At 44.1% G+C, this 20,606-nt stretch overlaps 1 protein-coding gene across 1 annotated transcript in view; it reads left to right on the top strand.

The window, feature by feature from the left end:
- KMT2C (lysine methyltransferase 2C) overlaps positions 1–20,606 on the top strand; it is a 311,979-nt gene that overhangs the window by 88,610 nt on the left and 202,763 nt on the right. The window contains exon 3 of the mRNA XM_026652136.1: positions 5,506–5,644. Within this exon, the coding sequence (XP_026507921.1) occupies positions 5,506–5,644 (139 nt within the window). The remainder of the gene's footprint in view (positions 1–5,505; positions 5,645–20,606) is intronic.

Genomic DNA, 20,606 nt, shown 5'->3' with positions numbered 1-20,606 from the left:
TGAAGAAGTGAGGTTTTTACCCACGAAAGCTTATGCCCAAATACATCTGTTAGTCTTTAAGGTGCCACCAGACTCCTTGTTGTTTTTGTAATTTATTAAGACGTGTCCGACATGACAAAAAATGTGCGAACTCTGGGCATAGTGGAAATTTTGTTTTGTTTTTTCCATGAGTTGAAAAAGTGAATGATATTTGGTAATAATGCATGACATTTAGGCCAAGGGCATTGTTGCCCACCAGAGCTCACATTTTAAATTCACCATCAGGAATCCTTGTCACTACTGCTGCTATACCATCTTCAGCTGTCAAACAGCTTGTCTACCCTAGAGCATTTGGGTATTACTAACAGTATTGTAATCCTCTAGCACAGCGGTGGGCAAACTTTTTGGCCCGAAGGCCACATTGGGGTTGCAAAACTGTATGGAGGGCCGGGTAGGGAAGGCTGTGCCTCCCCAAACAGCCTGGCCCCTGCCCCCTCCCACTTCCCGTCCCCTGACTGCCCCCCTCAGAACTCCCGCCCCATCCAACCCCTCCCCACCCCCCTTGTCCCCTGACTGCTTCCCCGGAACTCCACCGCCATCCAACCCCCACCCCTTCCCTGTCCCCTGACTGCCCCTTATCCAACGCCCCGGCCCCCTTACCATCCCGCTCAGAGCAGTATGTCTGGCAGCCACGCCGAACAGCCGGAGCCAGACGCGCTGCCCTGCAGGAACTCGCAACCCTGCCACCCAGAGCGCTGCCTGCGCGGCAGTGTGGCTGCGGGGGAGGGGGGACAGCAGGGGAGGGGCTGGGGACTAGTATCCCCGGCCGGGAGCTCAAGGGCCTGGCAGGATGGTCCCGCGGGCCATAGTTTGCCCACCTCTGCTCTAGCATCCCTGTAAAACATCTTGCCCTAAACACAACTTCTTGCAACCGTGCACAGGTATTCATACCACTGTTGCAGTTACACTTGCTTTGAAAAAGTCTTGTCATCATTGCTTCCTGCAACAAGTCACAGCCAGTGTGGACAGCAGGTGAGAGCACTGCAGTTCAAGGGTAAAATTAGCACTCGTACGGTAATCTGTCCAGTGCTTCTGTCTACCATTCAGAGACAGTTCTGACAGCTCAGACTGCATTGCCTTTATCCTGTCAGGCTGTTTCCACCTGTTCTGTGCTGGCTGCATGTAAGCCTGATAGCAGCCACTTGCCCCTAGTTTTATTAACAATTCAGCGCTCATCTAAATAGCAATAAAACTTTTATTTTTAAACTTTTAAAAATTTTGTTTAAAACACTCCATTATTATTATTAAACATTATTTAACAAGTTTTTAAATGTTTGTTCCTTTTTTTTGTAGAGGCTTTGCAATATTTTCAATTGGAATATTTTTAACATTATATTTTTAAAAAATATTTGTCAAAAGTAAACTTTTAGAATACAGATATTTTTCTTTGCTTTGTTCCCCAACTCTGTGGGGTTTTGTTCCTTTGTTTTTTTTAAAGGCAAAGGTAGTGATTGGGATGGTGCTAAAAGATCTGCTTTTAAGGGGTTCTGCAAGTGTAAAATGTATCTCTACTTTGCTGTGAGCTTACTCAGGCATCCTCCAGAGAAGCTCCTTCTGTTTTCTCTCTTGGGTCCCTGACATCCAGAAGAAGGGAGGTTAGTAATATAACAGAAGAAATTACATTGTAATCACTACACTCCCACAAAGAAATCTTTGGTCAGTTAGTAGCTTTCCAGCAGTCATTCATTTCCTCCTCCTGCATGTTGCACAGTACAGCCCCTGAGGGACCCGCTCCCCTAGAAGTGGCATGGAGGACAGGGAGAACTGGCTTTGAGTGCAGGAATTCCCCAGAAGGCCTGCTTGGCTCAAACCATGGCCCTGAAGACGCCTGTCTCTTCATCTAGGGAGCACGCATAGGAGCAAGAAACAGCATAATTTGAAAACCACAAATGTGAAAAACACAAATGAGAGATACAAATAAGGAAGCTACCTAGTATAGCAGAGCTGTTGATAACACACTAACTAAAAATCTTGCATGATAAATTCTGTCAACACTTAACTTTTTGTTTGTTTTGTGTAAGGAGTGACTAGTCTGTTCCGCTATGGAGGGCAGGAGTAAAGGCAGCTCTCTGAGGGGGGAGAGTTCTGAACACTGTGGTATATTAAAGCACTTTTGTAATGGATCTTAAAGATTTTTCTTACATGAAAACTTTCCAAAGAACTTCATAATTTTGTAAAACCTAAAATTTGTCTTTTCAACCTGAAGTCCAATAAAAAGTGTGTCAGGAGAACACAATTAACACAGTTTACTGTGAAATCAGGTGGTTCATGTGACTTCTGCTTCCCCAACTTGCAAATTGTTAAATTTGATCTAATAAGCATTATGTAGATCCTGTTGATAAGTGACTTGCCTCCATACTTAATCTATAGCTTTTGTCTGTGCATGACCAAAGTGCATTGCTGCCATTATTATTATTAATAATAATTTGAATTACAGTAGCACCCAGAAACCCCAACCAGATTAGTGGACCATTGTTCATATATCACTCTATAAACATACAGTAGAAAAGTCCCTATACCCAAGAATGCTCTCGCCTCCATTTTTCGCATCTGGCCTTTGATTTCAGCAGGAGGAATTCCCTGGGGCAACAGAAGTGCCTTTTCTTCGTCCTATGAAATTCCATTCAGATTTGGCAGGACTAGTGTTAAAAATCATTTCAATGCAGAGGGAGGGACCCCCAGACCCATCCTCCCACTCTGGGAAAGTACAGTAGAACCTCAGTTACAGACACCTCGGGAATGGAGGTTGTCCGTAACTCTGAAATGTTCCTTGCATGGTGTCAAGTATCAGGGGGTAGCCGTGTTAGTCTGTATCCACAAAAACAACAAGGTTCCACCGGACTCCTTGTTGTTTCTGAAATGTTCGTAACTCTGAACAAAGCGCAGTTCAGGCTCCCGCAGCTGACACTCCAGGCTAGGCTTCAGCAGCAGCTGAGTTCCCTCCTCATCGCAGGCAGCTTCCAATAGTGCGTCCCCCTCCCAGCTGGGGAAGGGTGTGTGTGAAAACCGTGCCTCCCCCTCCAGGCGGGGGGGGGGTGTGTGTGAAAGCAGCACAGACCCCAGCATTGCTCCTGCTCTGGCTGTCTTAAGCTGGCAGCCCCAGCGTCTTCACCTCTTAGCTGCAAGTGGCAGCCCTGCATGAGGGAGGGGGTGGGGACAGGCAGCCCAGATGTGCCTACCTTTAAGATGCAATACAGGCACTGTACAGAACAGTATTTGCTTTTTTGTTTTTGGTTTTTTTGGTCTCTGCTGCTGCCTGATTGGTTACTTCCGGTTTCACATGGTGTCTGATTGACTGGTCAGTCCATAACTCTGGTGCTCATATCTTTGAGGTTCTACTGTAGCCTTGTCCTGCTGACAGCTAAAGGAGTCAGTCCTTAGCACAGACTGTTACTATGTGAGCTATGGTGCTAAAGAGTTCTAGTTCAGACTAGAGTGACCAGATGTCCCGATTTTATAGGGACAGTCCCGATATTTGGGGCCTTTCCTTATATAGGCTCCTATTACCCCCCACCCCCTGTCCTGATTTTTCACACTTGCTGTCTGGTCACCCTAGTTCAGACTCTGCTGGTGATTCATAGGGACAGAGGGATGTTACACTTGTACATAATAGTTGTTTTACCTTTTCTTTAAAAATAATAATAATTATAATAAAAACGACGAGATTACACACAGATAAACTTCTTATTGAAAAAGGTTATTGAGGTTCCAAAGTCAAGCACTTGAAAGTTAGGAAATGCCAGATTTGATTGCCACACCACCTCAGTTTGTGTATGTATAATGACACAGTCTTTAATTACATCATCACCAGTCTATTAGAGAATTGCTCTGAGAGCAATAGGATGAAATTCAATAAAGACAAGTACAAAGTACTTCACTTGGGAAGGAGAAATCAAATGCACAACCACAAAATTGGGAAGAAGTCAGTAGGCAGGAATACTGCTGAAAAGGACCTGGGCGTTATAGTTATATGTGAGTCAAAAGTATGATGCAGTTGCAAAAAAGGCTAATACCATCCTGGGATGTATTAACAGGATCATTGTATGGGAAACACGGGAAGTAATTGTCCTGCTCTGCTTGGCACTGGTGAGGCCTCAACCAGAGTACTGTGTCCAGTTCTGGCACCACACTCTTAGGAGAGATGAGGACAAACTGGAGAGTCCAGAGAAGAGAGCAGAAATGATAAAAGATTTAGAAAACTTGACCTATGAGGAAAAGTTTAAAAAAAAAACTGGGCATGTTTAGTCTTGAGAAAAGAAGACTGAGTGAGGACCTGATAATAGGTCTTCATATGTGTTAAGGGCTGTTACAGGGGCATACACAAGAATTTAAATTTGACCCCTTAAACTTGCTGCCCCCGTTCCCCTCCCAGCCCTGGGTGGAGCTCACTGTCTCTCCTGACCCGTCCCAGGAGGAACTCGATCTTCCCTCTTTCCCTCCACCTGGCCCCAGCCCGATCTTCCCTCCCTTCACGTGGCCCTGCCCCTGGCAGGAGCTCGATCTTCCCTGCCTCTGCAGCCCCAGGGCCAGAGAAGTTCTGTGTCCCTGACAATTATTGGGGTAGCCTATGCCCCTGCTTGCCTCCACTGCCGCCCCTGGGCTGTTATAAAGAGGAGGATGGTGAATTGTTCTCCATGTCCACTGCAGGTAGGACAAGAAGTAATGGGGTTAAATTGCAGCAAGGGAGATTTTAGGTTAGCTATTAGGAAAAACTTCATAACTATACAGGTAGTTAAGCTGTAAGCTTTCAAAGGAGGTTGTGGAATCCCCATCATTGAAGGTTTCTAAGAACGGGCTGGACAAACACCTGTCAGGGACGGTCTAGGTTTACTTGGTCCTGCCTCAGTGTAGAGGGCTCGGCTTGATGACCTCTTGAGGTCCCTTCCAGCTCCTAATTTCTAAGATGCTATTTTTCCATAGGACCCCTGCCTCATTCAGAGCATGGGATGGATACACAAGGAGGCAGAATTAAAGGCACATGGGCAACTGTAAATCTAACTTTCAAGCACTTGATTTTGAAATTTAAGTAACATTTTTTTTAACATAGATTTTTGTGTGTCAAAATATTTACCCATCCACACTTGACAATTCCTCTCCCTGCTTAGTTGAAACAAACCTTTTGTTCTTGCACCACGTGCTTAGGTACCAACACTCAAATATGAAAAAGGCGTCAATTAGAGAGAACATATTTTTATGTCTAAACCAAGGAAGTTTGATATATAAGTTTGAGATGTAAGTTTGAGAAACAATAATCATGGACTCCCATTATTTCATTTTTGAGCCATTATACAGACTTTAGGTAGATGTGAAGAGGAATGATACTTCCCTACTTAAATATTTCTTTTCTAATAGAGTTGTTACACTGACTAACCTATTTAAAAACATTTACAGGGGAAAATGTAAACAGTGATTTTTTTTTATAGCCACACAAATGGAATCTTAGCAGTCTTCTTTCTTGTCAAACAGAAGTCAAAGAACAATCTGCAGAGGAGGATACCCAAACGGAAGTGGACAGCAACAAGCAGCTAACACCAATTCTTCAGCGCTCAGTATCTGAGGAGTCTGCAAGCTCCACTGCCTCTGTTGGTGTTGAAGCCAAAACCAGGTTAGTAAGTGAGACAGCTGGGTGCTGAGTCAGTGGTGGGGGAAGGACTGAGAGTTGAGTAATGGTTCAGAGAATGCTGGGAGAACAGATTTGGGACAGTGCTGGTGCTTTGAAGCATTAGCAGAAACCTTGTTGGCAGCTGCTATATTTGAGACTGATGATTTAATTAGTCTGCAGGGAACTGGGGGTGGAAAAGCATGTTTCTTAAGTGTCATCCTCCGTTATCACACAATACAGGAAAACTTCAGAATTGCAAAATATTAACTATTTAAATGTAAAAGTTTGAGGGTTTGTGTACAAGCGGATACATTACACCCACTAGTAAAGCCTTTCTGGTGAGAAATAAAACGTGTGCTATATATAACAATGGTCTAACATAACAGTACTTCCAAGGTTTTAGAGGATATTTTCTACATTTTTAGTAATCTGTTTTTTTTTAATTTTATCTCGTATGCCATAAACCTACTTACTTTTCAGAGTCTCTAACATGCAAATAAATGTTAACTGTATTTTACTTTTTTCCTAAATTTTGGGTATCTATAAATTACTAGTGCCAATAAAAGTAACAGTCATATGACACTAGCAAGAACAAGGCCTATCATGGGCAGGCACCACTGGAACAATGTCATGGAACTCTGGCAATACTCCTCTAGCCAAGCCTTCAACGCAGCTAGATAGCCCAATAATGGGCCTCTGTTTGTTGCAGAGGTTATCATATCAGTTTAAGGAGACTTTATGATATGGATGTATGTTTTTGACAGACTTGGATTAAAAATAACCAAAACCATTTCACTTCCACCTCATCAGAGTTTGCACCTGTGCCCCCAGATACAAAAGGCTAGTGCCTTAACTGACTAACTCACCTACCTTTACAGATTTTACATGGTCACAAACTTCTGTTAGAAGGGAAATATCTGTGGAAGCTACCCTGATATATCAATAAAACTGAAGCGAGAGAGAGAGAGTGTGTGTGTGTAGAGATTGTTATACCCTTGCTCAAGAAACCATCTCATGATACTGATAGGGCAGTAGCTAGAGAGTTTTTCTCAGATCTTTTTAGGGAAAAAAATTATTGAGAAGGTGCTTGCAAGGCAAGTATCTGGAGTCTGCAGGTTTCGTTGATCCCAGACAGTTTGGTTTTAGGCCTGGATGTAGAATGGACATTGCATTTACGGCAATGTTGGGTGGTCTCCTCCTGGCAATGGACAAAAATCAAATGTCCCTTTATTTTTATTTCTTAATCTAATCCTGCACCTATCTAAAACCAATGCACATCTAAAGAATAACTGCTGTTTTTTGAATCTGTCTTCTATATCATTGTCCATGAGAGGTGGTGACACATCTTCTTGGCAGGGGTGGAAGGAATAGCTTTTGAGTGGCTCTACTCCTTTTTGTTAGAAAGAACTCCAGATAGATGAAGCAGAATACAGTAAAGATTGATCCTCAATTCTGTAGTGTCCGGGCATGGAGAGAGAGAAAACATGCCAAGAGTTAGGGAGAAGGGGAATATAACGTCAGAGGGGTTAGGGTGGATTGTGAATCCATGGAAACTTGAAAAGTAGGAGGGTAGTTTTGAAGTTTCTTCGAGATTATTTTGTTTACCGTAGGAGACATTTATACCCCTCCTAAAGCTTAGAAATTTGAGGTTTTAGGGAAACCATGGAAGAAAGTATTGCAACAGAGAAGGCAGAAATTGATCAGAGCATGAAAAAGTAGCAGTGAGGGCAATGTCAAAGTAATGCCAAAACATTGGCACTGTTCTGCAAGTGAGAGATACGCTTACTGACAAGGGTAAAGTGAGAGTAGACAAAGTCTGGGGTAATGGATGCCTTCAGGATTTCTGACTTTGTGAGTAAAGTTTAAGGCTGGATTTCAGGGGGAGGTGAGAGTAGTGTAAGACATATGTGACAAGGCACTTCACCCAAACAAATGACTTTGGTCTTTGAAGCATTTAGGAGAAAAGAAGTTACAGTGTAGTTAGAGAGTATCAGTATTACTTTTATGCAGCAGATATCCAAAGCTTTTTTTCTTGTATTTCTCTCTGATCTCTCCTAACTTTGAGGCTAACTCGGACATCTCTGAGGGTGATGCTGGAGAATAGAGCCAACGTTGTAACCTTAATGGAACTACCCAGCAGAAAGTGCGTGTTTGTTTGTATGTGCGTGCGCTTGTGAGTCCAGGAGAGAGTGAATTACTAGTTGTGACTAAGAAATAGAGAAAGGATGGTAACTGTGTTAAGTTTAAAACTCAGAAAGTCGAGTGCTGGAGACACCAAAATAAAAAATAGCATCAGAAGTCATGCTGAGCTGAAGTAGACTGGAGAGATAGAGGCATCTGTGCTCAGAAATGAGTGGATTATTGATCTCTTGTAGGGAGGGGCAGGCAGTAAGATCAAGAAGAGATGGAGTCATGGCAGTGACAAAAGCAGTGCTGCCAACTTTCTCAATATTTGTTTGTCTCATGATTATTAAACTTGCAGTATTAGCAATACTCAGGGCCGGATTAATCTTTTGTGGGCCCCGGCACCTGGATTGTGGCCCCGTACCCCACTCCACCTGCACTCCACACCTCCACACCCTCTCATGGGAGGGCAGGAGACGGAGAGGAGCTAGGAGTGGGGAGGGGGCTGAGAGGAGCAAGCGGCAAGCAGGACCTTTGTGGGGAAGAGGCTGAGCAGGGGTGGGGCCTCAAGGCAGAGCATGGGGGAGGGGGAGGGGGGGAGTAGGGCCAAGCTCCGGGGCTGAAGTGGTAATTGTCATGGAGGTCTCTGAAAGTCACAGAATCCATGACCTCCATGACCTGATCTTATCCTTAGTTATGATACAGTCTTTAATTACATGATCAATGTGTGGGTCTAAGCCTTATTTACTGCACGCTATTCAAACCCTGTTCTGAAGACAGAATTATTAATTTCCTCATGGGCTTTTCTATGATGCACACTACTGTAGTCTGAGTTCTTCACAAATATTGAATAATAAATTTATATTCACTACATCTATATGAAATGAGGGGTTAATGTTATTAACTCCATTTTACAGACAGCAGACTAGGCCCAAAGAGATTAAGGTCAAAAGTATCCACTAATATTAGGTGCCCAATTTGAGATTACTAGGACCTGATTTTCTGGAGTACTTAACATTATATAGCACTTTTTATGTGTAAAGCACAGCTCCCATTGACTTAGATGTAGCTGTGAGTGCTCAGCACTTCTGCAAATTAGATCCCAGGTTCTGAAATTGTGCACCAAGAAAATGAGAAACACAGAATTAGTGGTCACCTGTGAACATTTTGGCTTAAGTGAGTTGACTAACCTCACACAGGAACTCTGTGGTAGAGGCAGCGATAGACTCCAGTTACATAGGGCAGCGTTCAGCTGCGATAACCATTAGACCTTCCTTTCTCTCCCTGCAGCCCTGTCTCATTCACTGCACACCTTCCAACTTCTGTAATGAATGAAGCGGGTATCGTAAGGTAACAGCTGCCTTTAGTACGCAACCATGATTCCTCCCCTGAACAGGTCCATATTGGGCACTGAATGAGGCCCAAGGCCTGTGGAAAAATTAGTCTATGATCATGTAACTAAAGACTGTACCATGATAGTATATCTACAAGGTGCTAAGTAATAGTTGCTCAGGCAATTTTAATTCTGGCATTTCCTAACTTTTGAGTGCTTGACTTTGCAACCTTACAAACCTTCTTTTAACTTGGTTTTTGTGTGTGTAATTTCCTAGATTTAAAAAAAAAAAAGCAAACTGGAAAGACACAAATTCCATCATATGGCAGCGTATTGACACCCACATGGTTCATCAGGAGGGTCGGAACCTTTAGATCTACTGCATAGACCTCTCCCACTTGAGCTATCAGAGTAACTGACTGTAATAATAGGTTGTCATCCTCTGTGTGAACCATCAGAGGGGGTGAGACACAGTTTGTCAGGGAGTTTCATGGATATTTGCTGGCAGAAGAGGAACGGTGAAGCTCAGGAATCCATTCCAGGTTCTTGGGAGTGGGCTTTAGTGGAAATACTCATAGACTCAAAGGGTTAGAAGGGACCTCAAGGGTCATCTAGTCTAACCCCCTGCCAAGATGCAGGAGTTGCTGTGTCTAAACCATCCAGGACAAATAGCTATCCAGCCTCCCTTTGAAAGCCTTCAGTGAAGAAGCTTCCACAACCTCCCTGGGTAGTCTATTCCATTGTCCTACTGTTCTCAGGAAGTTTTTCCTGAGATTTGATTTAAATCTGCTATGCTTTAGTTTGAACCCATTGCCTCTTGTCCTGCCCTCTGTGGCAAGAGAGAACACCTTTTCTCCATCTTTTTTATGGCAGCCTTTCAGGTATGGGAAGACTATCATGTCCCTCCTTAATCTTCTCTTTTCCAAACTAAACATATCCAGTTCCTTCAGCCTTTGCTTATATGGCTTGCATTCCATCCCTTTGATCATCTTGTCGTTCATCTCTGGATCCTTTCCAGTTTCTCTACATCTTTTCTATTCCTTGGTGACCAAAATTGGACACACTACTCCAGCTGAGGCCTAATCATTGCTGAGTAGAGTGGTACTATCACCTCCAGTGACTTGCATGCTATGCCTCTTTTAATGCAACCTAAAATTGCATTTGCTTTTTTTGCAGCAGCATCACATGGCTTACTCATGTTGAGGTTGTGATCCACCACAACTCCGAGATCCTTCTTAGCAATGCTGCTGCCAAGCCATTTTTTCTCCATTCTGTATTTGTGCATTTGGTTTTTCTTCCCTATGTGTAGCACCTTATGTTTGTCTTTGTTGAATTTCATTTTGTTGTCTACAGCTCAGTTCTCCAATTTTTCAAGAATCCTCTGAATTTCAGCTCTATCTTACAAAGTATTGGCTACTCCCTGCTAGCTTTGTGGCACCTGCAAACTTGATCAGTATACTCTTTACACCTCCATGCAGGTCATTAATAAAGATGTTAAACAACACCGGATCCAGGACAGATCCCTGTGGAACATGCCTTGAGACCTCCCTCCAGTCCAGCGTCATTCTATTAATAATTACTCTTCATTTACTCATCTGCCTGTTCCTCATGCCCCCAAGCTTGGCCCATTCTACCCTGTCCCTGTCCCAGTCCTGTCTCTTCATCATTTGTGGCGCCTTGTCCCAGTCAAATTTTCCTTCCTTACCCAGTCCCAGTCTCCACTCTTCAGGCTTCTCATCCCAGTCTCCTTGCCCAGCCAGTCCCAGTTCCCCCCACCCTGTTCCTCATCCAATCTGTCTCTTCCCCCACCCCACACACTCATTGCCTCCTAGCTTCGACCCCGTCCCCCCCCCCCCCCAACCTTTCCTTAGATGCTGCCCCACTCTCCTTGTCCATCCAGTCCCAGTGTTTTTCCACTTCTACCAGCTCCTTGTTGGTTCTCAGTATTCCCCTTCCCTAGCCAACTGGTCTACAGTCACCCCCCTCACTTCTCTCACTGGCTACCATCACCCAAACACTCCCAGCCTCTCCTCCCTTCCGGTCCCTGCCCCTCACTTCCAGTCTCAGTCCCCTTGTGCAACAAGTACCAGCTTGTCCTCTCCTTCCCCCACACCCCCTCCAGTCTCCTGGTCTCCCTGCCCAACCAGTCTAAGTATCGCACCCCCCATTCCCATCCCCCAGCTCCTGGTCTCACCAGTCCCAATCTACTTCTTCACCCTTCCCCCGGTCTGACTTTTGTGCCCTCTGCATTTGAATCAGATGGCTTCCTCCTCCACATTGCCTGTTTTGCCAGCAGATGGGTCACTGAAGGCACAGAAGGAGACAGGCTCCCTACTCTCAGTTCCAGTGCCTGGCACCACCTCGGTCCACAGCAGCCATGAGCTGCAATTGCAGAGAAAGTCCTTCTGAGCCCTGATGGCCTTGTGGGCTGGAGGGAGCATGCTCAGTCACTCTGTGGGGATGGCGCATACTTAGTCACTATATAGGGGTGGCTCATGCACAGTCTGGTCAGCACTAGGAGTTGTGAGAAGCTCAAACGTGCTTAGTGGTGTCAGAATGGTCAGAGATTTTAGCTGGTAAGCTCTAGCAAGTCTCTACAGAGCATGTGCAAAGAGCAGTTTTCAAAGGCCTATTTGTAATCTGGTAAAGTTTAGGCAGATTTTCACAGGGACGGTAAAGACAACCCCCTGTTAAATTTCAAATCCGTTCCCCAAAGCATGGGGGCACTAGTGCATTTCAAGGAAAAGGTCACCAATATTTTTTAACTGGTGCCAAACAACATATTTTCCCTAGCTTAATTCTTGGAAATGGCTGAATTCCCTCAACCCCCCACCCCAAAAAAAATCAGACTGAGGCAGGTATTAGGCATGGAAAATTTCAGCTGAAATGGTTAAAATTTGACAAGTTTTATAAGCAACAGAAAATAGGGTCTTATAATGGGAAGTGTCAGGGGACCTTAATAATAGGCTACATTACCAACCCCACTTGTAATATGTGGACAGTGCACTTCTTTTTTCACTGTATTTTCATCTGCTTAGAGATGGAGTTTTGTTTACACACATGAACCATGTGCTTTGAGCTGTGAAACATCTTTAGAAATAGTCCACAGACCTTTTTCATTTTGCCACTCCTCGCTTAAATCAGCCTGGATTTCTCATTGTTGTTCCACTCTTGCTTAAGGGTTAAAAAAATCTATTCTGGCAGAGCTTGAAGAATAACTGTAGCTGGCTTCAGGATAATTTTTTCTACTTCTGAGCTATTAGGTAGTTTCTTGAAATTTGCTTTATTTAAAATCAGTGTTCTGATGGCACCTGCTCTATTTAAGGCATCTCATGGGTTTCATTATATACATCTTCTATTTTTTGAACATTTGTAATTGAGCTTTGAAAATTTACCTTGAGCCGAAACCTGCCACATAATGATTCTGAACAGGAGCATATTTTTTTAATTAATTTTTTTCTTACAAATGTCAGTAAATTGTTTGTTTGTTTTTGTTTGAAGAGAAGGGAACTGTTAGGTTGTTTGTGTGCATGCTGAACTCCAGCTGTGCTGATTTTGAAAAAATTGGAAAGCTGTGTAATGTGGTTTAATTACTTTGTATATTTTGAAGGTGGTAAAAATACAGAATAGTTTTAAACTTTGAAATATGGCTATTGCTTGTACTTACCACTTACAAAAAATTATTGGAAGGAATTTTACTAGGCACATGTAACATGCATGCTAAAATACTGTATATACTTACAAGGCAGTCTGCAATGGCAACATCTAGCAAACTACTACAGGAAATTCCTGGCTGATTGATTTTTCTCTTGCAATTCATTTTATGTCAGAGAGGAGAGAGATTTTTTTTTTTTTATTTTTTACAGCCACATTTAGAAATGAGTCAAATGCAACTTTTACATTTCAAAAATATTTTTTTCTTCTGTTTTTAATGTTTTCTAGACCACCCGTTATTTTGCTTGGCACTCCTTATGCTTCGATCCATTACGTTGAGAGAACTGAATTCTTGGCTTGTGAATTCTGCTTCCATGTCAAGATCTTACACAACTTATAATAACATTTCTCCACAGGCAGCTTTACACTGAGCTACTGCACTGGGGGAGCATGAGGGAAAGTTACCAAACATGTACAGGAACACCAGAGTCTTTAGCAGGGGTAGGCAACCTATGGCACGCGTGCCGAAGGCGGCACGCGAGCTGATTTTCAGTGGCACTCACACTGCCCAGGTCCTGGCCACCGTTCCAGGGGGCTCTGCATTTTAATTTAATTTTAAATGAAGCTTCTTAAACATTTTAAAAACCTTATTTACTTTGTGACGTTGTGCAGTCTATATGGTTTTATAAAAACACGATAATAAGTGAATATAATGTAACGGGGATAGTTTTATAAAGATTTGATAAGTGACTATAATGCAACTGGGATATGCTTCGTGCAAAAGGTCTCTTGTAAGCCATCATTACAAAGCTCCTAATCTACTGAGTGTGATCATCCTATTTGTAGAAATGTACCACTCTTGTATCTAAAACTAGAAATATAAAATATAACTCTGAGGGCCTATTGTAATTATGTAAAGTGTGGGCCATTAATGATGGTTTGGAATCTTGATGACTCCCATTAACAAGGACCATTGTCTGCAGGTGGCTATGTTTACCTGTTAGTCTTCCTGTATATGTGTGTGCTGGCAAGTGGGCAATGAAGTCTTGCAGTGACATGTGATCATGTCACCTGAACTGGAATCCATCTTTAACCTGGTGCTTTTCCAGTGAGGGGGGGGTGGAAACCCAGAGGGACAAAAGGATTCCCGCCTTATGCAAAAGATATATAAAGGGGTGGAACAGAACAAAGAAGGAGTGAGCCATCATGAAGAACCCCTAGCTATCACCTGAGCTGCAACAAGAGCTGTACCAGGGGAAAGAATTGTGCCCAGGCCTGGAAGGTGTCCAGTCTGAGAAAAAGCTTATTGAAGCATCTCTAAGGGTGAGATTATCTGTATTCAGTTTGATTAGACATAGATTTGCGCATTTTATTTTATTTTGCTTGGTGACTTACTTTGTTCTGTCTGTTACTACTTGGAACCACTTAAATCCTACTGTCTGTATTTAATAAAATCACTTTTTATTTAGTAATTTACTCAGAGTATGTATTAATCCTGGGGGAGCAAACAACTGTGCATATCTCTCTATCAGTGTTATAGAGGGCGAACAATTTATGAGTTTGCCCTGCATAAGCTTTATGCAGGGTAAAACGGATTTATCTGGGTTTAGACCCCATTGGGAGTTGGGCATCTGAATGCTAAAGACAAGCACACTTCTGTGAGCTGTTTTCAGGTAAACTTGCAGCTTTGGGGCAAGTGATTCAGACCCTGGGTCTGTGTTGGAGCAGACGGGAGTGTCTGGCTCAGCAAGACAGGGTGCTGGAGTCCTGAGCTGGCAGGGAAAACAGAAGCAGGGGTAGTCTTTGCATAGCGGGTGGCAGCTCCCAAGGGGGTTTCTGTGATCCAACCCGTCACATACTTTACATACAACAATCGTTTAGTTATATATTATAGACTTATAGAAAGAGACCTTCTAAAAACGTTAAAATGTATTACTGGCACGCAAAACCTTAAATTAGAGTGAATAAATGAAGACTCGGCACACCACTTCTGAAAGGTTGCCGACTCCTGGTCTCTAGTGATGAATGCTCAATCTGTAAATGTTCACACTTCCCTCCCCCCCCGCATAATTTTCATAGGCTTAGCCACTGTATTTTTTCAGTGCATATCTTGTATACATTAAAACTCACAATGAAGCATATTCATGGCATTGTCTATTTTGGAAATATTTATAAAATAAAGTGCTGCTTGAATACCTTGGTTTGGCCTCACATAAGTAGCACTCTCTAAGGGTGCATCCACACGAATAAAACTGGTTTGTTCTTAATTCATAACCAAAACAACAGAAAATCCTGGTGAACATAGGGCAGTTTGTAGTTTTAATACAAGTTACCAGGCCTAAAGGAATGTCTGCTATCTACCTGTCAGCTAACACAAGGTCCAAATAAACTTTTTTCCGAGTGGAGACAAGGCTTTACCCTAAAGTCTATGCTTATGTGTGTGAGGAAAAAATTAGACAACACATTGATGTGCTGTGCTTTTGTTAGTAGTTAAAATGGGTGGAAGGATTGTTCAGATTAACATTACCATCCAGCATGTATGAATGTGGAGGGAACAGAACTTTCAAGGATAGCTCATATCTGCTTGAATAACTAAGGCCATGTCTACACTACAAAATTATGTGATCTAATTTACATTGGCATACAGCCACCGCAGTTATTACATCACTTGTGCATGTGCACACTTAGCTCCTTGTGTCGGTGGTGCACCTCCTCACCAGGAGTATTTGTATTGATGTAGATTGCAGTGCACCATGGGTAGATATTCCATTGTGCAACTCGCCATCATCCAGCATGGAGTATTTTGGGAAGTTTTGCAGTGCCTGATGCATCCAAAAAGAGATGCACAAGGATGACTGGGAGCATGGGGGTCAACATCCCATAATGCAGTGTTCTCCATCCCATAATATTTTGCATCTTCTTTACAAAATCCGCACAAACCTGCATGTCTTTTCTCACTGTCCACCATCTCTGACAGAAGCACAGAGCCTGCACAGCTCTGCACTATTATCATGAGCCATTGCAAGCACAGGGCAGATGATCCTGCAGTATTTGCAGAGCCACAAGAGGAGCTGTGAGGAACATGATGATTCCTTGGAGGCTAGATTGCTGTGGGACATAGAAACAATTCAGGGTTGTTGGTGGCGTTCAGTGAGCAGCTGGAGGTGGTGGAGTGCCAGTTCTGGGCCTGGGAAAGAAGCGCTGACTGGTGGGATCACCTTGTCATGCAGGTTTGAGGTGATGAGCAGTGGCTACAGAACCTCCAGATGTGTAAGACCACGTTTTTGGATCTGTGTGCTGAGCTTGCCCCAGCCCTCCAGCACTGGGACAACAAAATGAGAGCTGCACTGACAGTTGAGAAGCGAGTGGCGATCGCATTGTGGAAACTTGCAACACCAGATTGCTGCCGGTCAGTTGGGAATCAATATGGAGTCAGAAAATCCACCGCAGGGGCCGTTGTCATGCAAGTGTGCAGGGCCATTAATCGCCTCCTGCTACGTAGGACTGTGACTCTGACAATGTGCAGGACATAGTGAATGCTTTTGCAGCAATGGGGTTCCCGAACTGCAGTGGGTTAATAGAGGGCGCGCATATCCCTATTTTGGCCCCAGACCACCTTGCTACAGAGAACATCAACAGAAAGAGCTACTTTTCTATGGTATGCAAGTTCTGGTGGATCACTGGGGATGCCTTACCAACATCAGTGTGGGCTGGTCAGGGAAGGGGCATGACGTGCACATCTTTAAGAACACAAGACTGTTCAGAAATCTGCAAGCAGGGATTTTTTTCCCCAGGGATGAATTACCACTGGGAATGTGGAAATGCCAATAGTGATCCTGGAAGACCCAGCCTACCCCTTGCTTTCATGGCTCATGAAGCTGTATGCCAGCCACCTTGACAGCACTTCAACTCAGGCTCAGCAGGTTCAAAATGACAGTTGAACATGCCTTTGGTCATTTGAAAGGGTTGCTGACATTGTTTACTTATGAGATTTGACGTCAGTGAGAAAAATATCCCAATGGTTATAGCGGCCTGCTGTGTCCTGCGTAATATCTGTGAAGCAAAGGGAGAAAAGTTTCCACCAGGGTGGAGGTGGAGCAGTTGTCTGCTGAATTTGAACAGATGGATACCAGGGCTGTAAGAAAAGCTCAACACTGGGTTGTTCAGATCAGGGAAGCTTTGGAAAACTCTTTTAATACTGAGCCAAAGCAGTGTGTGTTGCTGTAATGTGCTGTACATGGCCTTGCTCTTTTGTAGCCCTTATGAATCTTGTTGTGATTGCTCTGTGTGTAGGAATATAACAATGTCAATGCACCTATTAATATTGTCTGTGGAGGATGTTATGGGTTCTGTGACACAGTGAAGTAACAAAAAATTGGTGGGTGTCAGACCTGCTCAGCACCACACAGCATATGTTGTGAACTAATAAAGATTAATTTTGTTCCAAAAAATAGAATTTTATTCTGTAACATGAACAAGGCAATTAAAGAACAAAATATTTAGAACTTAGGCCTTGTCTACACTGGCAAGTTACTGCGCAGTAAATCAGCTTTCTGCGATGTAACTCCCGAGGTGTACACACTGCCAAGCCACTTAGTGCGCAGAAACACTCCTCAGTTGCAGCGTTGCAAAAAAACCACCTCAACGAGAGTCCTAAGCCTTAAAGCGCAAAGGCTCCAGCGCTGTGTTGGCAGTGTAAAAACATTACAGCGCACAAAGCAATCAATTGGCCTCCAGAAGTGTCCCATAATCCCTAAAGTGGCTGCTCTGCTCATTGTTTTGAACTCGGCTGCTCTGGAGACATGCGCCACTCCCCTTTCAAAGCTCCGTTTCTGGTAGCCCTTGCATGCTGTGCTGATCTGCTCTGGGACACAAAGCAAACCATTAATGTGGAATGCTCGTGCTGTTGAACACCAAGGCGTGCGTGTGTGTGTGTGTGTGAGAGAGAAAGAGGCAGATTGCTGTGCAGGGAGGTGGGAGCTGATGGGGGTTTTCCCCTCCCCCTGCCTCAGGACTGGTTGCTTCCTGCCACTGTCTGAACTTACAAGACTGCATGCTGACACACTCTGTCCCCCAAAACACACACTCTCCTCCCCCCCCCATACATATATATATGTGTACACACACACACACACTTCCTGTCACACTCTCTGCTTCTCCCCCCTCCCCGCACTTCAGTTAAAAAGGCAGCTGGCAATGTAGCAGGATGCCCATGGAACAATGGGATTGGGAAACCTGCATCATGTGACACTGTGCCTGCCCCAAGAGGCATTGCAAACCCTTCCCAAAGCACCCTGCGGCCAGTTGCACAGTGGGTAGCTACCACAACGCACTGCTCTCTTTGCTGTTGCAAGAGCTGCTAATGTGGCTCTGCTCTACCATCACAAGGAGCACAGTGTGGACATGCAACAGCGGTTTAATTCCAGCGCTTTAATAAAAGTTGCACAAAACATGCCAGTTTAGACATACCATTAGACTTGCTCTACACTGCATGCTTACTTCAGTATAACTATATGGCTCAGGGGTGTGAAAAATCCACACCTAGGAGTGACATAGTAATACTGACCTTAACCCCCTGTATGGAGAGCTCTATGTCGGCAGGAGAGCAACTCACACCGACAAAGTTATCACCTCTCGTAGAGGTGAAATTATTAATATGATGGGAGAGCTCTCTCCATCGGCTTAGTGTGTTTACCGGATGTGCTACAGTGGCATTAAGTTGGAGTAGCGGGTCACGTACGTCCGTGGGAGTCAAACTTTAAATGAAGACACATCCACAGCTAAGTTGACGTAAGCTGCCTTGCGTCGACCTAGCTGTGTAATGTAGAACAGGCTAATACTGATGATGCTGTGAAATCCTATTTTTCCAAAACATTCCATTTCATAGTATTAAATCAAACTTAGAGTTCTATCAGGAAAAACAAATGCAGAAAATATATAGACCAGGGCCTGATAAAATACACCCTGGAATACTCAAGGAGATGACTGAGGAGATAACTGAGCCATTATTGATTATCTTCGAAAAGTCATGGACGATGGGTGAGATTCCAGAGGACAGGAAAAGGGCAAATATAGTACTGATCTATAAAAAGGGGAATAAGGACAACCTGGGGAATTTACAGACCAGTCAGTTTAACTTCAGTACCTGGAAAGATAATGGAGCAAATAATTAAAGCAATCAATTTGCAGACACCTAAAAGATAAAAAGGTAAGTAACAGTCAGCATAGATTGATCAAGAAGAAATCATGTCAAACCTACCTAATAGCTTTCTTTGACAGGGTAACAAGCCTTGTGGATGTGGGGAAGGGGTAGATGTGATATATCTTGATTTAGTAAGACTTTTGATACTCTCTCACAGGACCTTCTCATAAACAAACTAGGAGATAAAGCCTAGATGGAGCTACTATAAGGTGGGTGCATAACTGGTTGGAAAACCGTTCCCAGAGAGTAGTTTCCAGTAGTTCGCAGTCAAGCTGGAAGGGCATATCTAGTGGGATCTTGCAGGGATTGGTTCTGGGTCCGGTTCTGTTCAATATCTTCATCAATGATTTAGATAATGGAACAGAGAGTACACTTATAAAGTTTGCGGACGATACCAAGCTGGGAGGGGTTGCAAGTGCTTTGGAGGACAGGATTAAAATTCAAAATGATCTGGACAAACTGGAGAAATGATCTGAAGTAAATAGGATGAAATTCAGTAAGGAAAAGTGCAGAGTACTCCACTTAGGAAGGAACAATCAGTTGCACACATACAAAATGGGAAATGACTGCCTAGGAAGGAGTACTGCAGAAAGGAATCTGGGGGTCATAGTGGATCACAAGCTAAATATGAGTCAACACTGTATCAGTGTGGCAAAAAAAGCACCCATCATTCTGGGATGGATTAACAGGAGTAAGCAATACACAAGAAGTAATTCTTCTGCCCTACTTTGTGCTGATTAGGCCTCAACTGGAGTATCTAGTCCTGGGTGCCAGATTTCAGGAAAGATGTGGACAAATTGGAGAAAGTCCAGAGAAGAGCAACAAAAATGATTAAAGGTCTAGAAAACATGACCTATGAGGGAAAATTAAAATAATTGGGTTTGTTTAGTCTGGAGAAGAGAAGACTGAGAGGGAACATGATAGCAGTTTTCAAGTACATAAAAGGTTGTTACTAGGAGGAGGGAAAAACATTGTTCTCCTTAACCTCTGAGCATAGGACAATAATCAATGGTCTTAAATTGCAGCAAGGGCGGTTTAAGTTGGACATTAGAAAAAACTCCCTAACCGTCAGGGTAGTTAAGCACTGGAATAAATTGCCTAGGGTAGTTGTGGAATCATTGGAGATTTTTAAGAGCAGGTTAGACAAACACCTCTCTGGGATGGTTTAGATACTATTTAGTCCTCCCTCGAGTGCCCGGGACTGGACTAGAAGACCTCTCGAGGAGGTCCCTTCAGAGGTGGATTTACCATGAAACAAACAGTGCGGTGGCCCCCGAAATGCAGGACAAATCTCATCTGACAACCTGCCCCCGAGTCCCGGCCGGCGGTGCAGCAGGGCATAGGCTGCCTGCATTTCATGGCTCCCGGAAGCGTCCGGTGGCTGGCACGTCTCTGCGTGCCCCTTGCAAGGGGGGAGGCGGCTCCATGCACTGCCCCTGCCCCAGACATTGCATGGAGACCTGCTCTCTTCTCCTCCCCCCCCCCCCCCCGCCCCGCCTAGGAGCCGCTGCCAGAGGGGTGTGCCGGTCACTTTGGGAGCCGCGCTGCCCAAGGTAAGTGCCGCCTCCCTGGCCTCTCCTGCACCCCAGTCCCAGCCCAGAGCCTGCACCCAAACTTCCTCCCAGAGCCCTCACCCCCTCCCACACCCCAAC

The sequence above is a fragment of the Terrapene carolina genome, unplaced genomic scaffold (genome assembly GCF_002925995.2).
Source record: "Terrapene carolina triunguis isolate 2854851 unplaced genomic scaffold, T_m_triunguis-2.0 Scaffold111, whole genome shotgun sequence".
NCBI classification, from domain to species: Eukaryota; Metazoa; Chordata; order Testudines; family Emydidae; genus Terrapene; species Terrapene triunguis.
The sequence above is the reverse complement of the archived record's forward strand: the minus strand, read 5'-3'. Positions and strand labels throughout refer to the sequence as shown.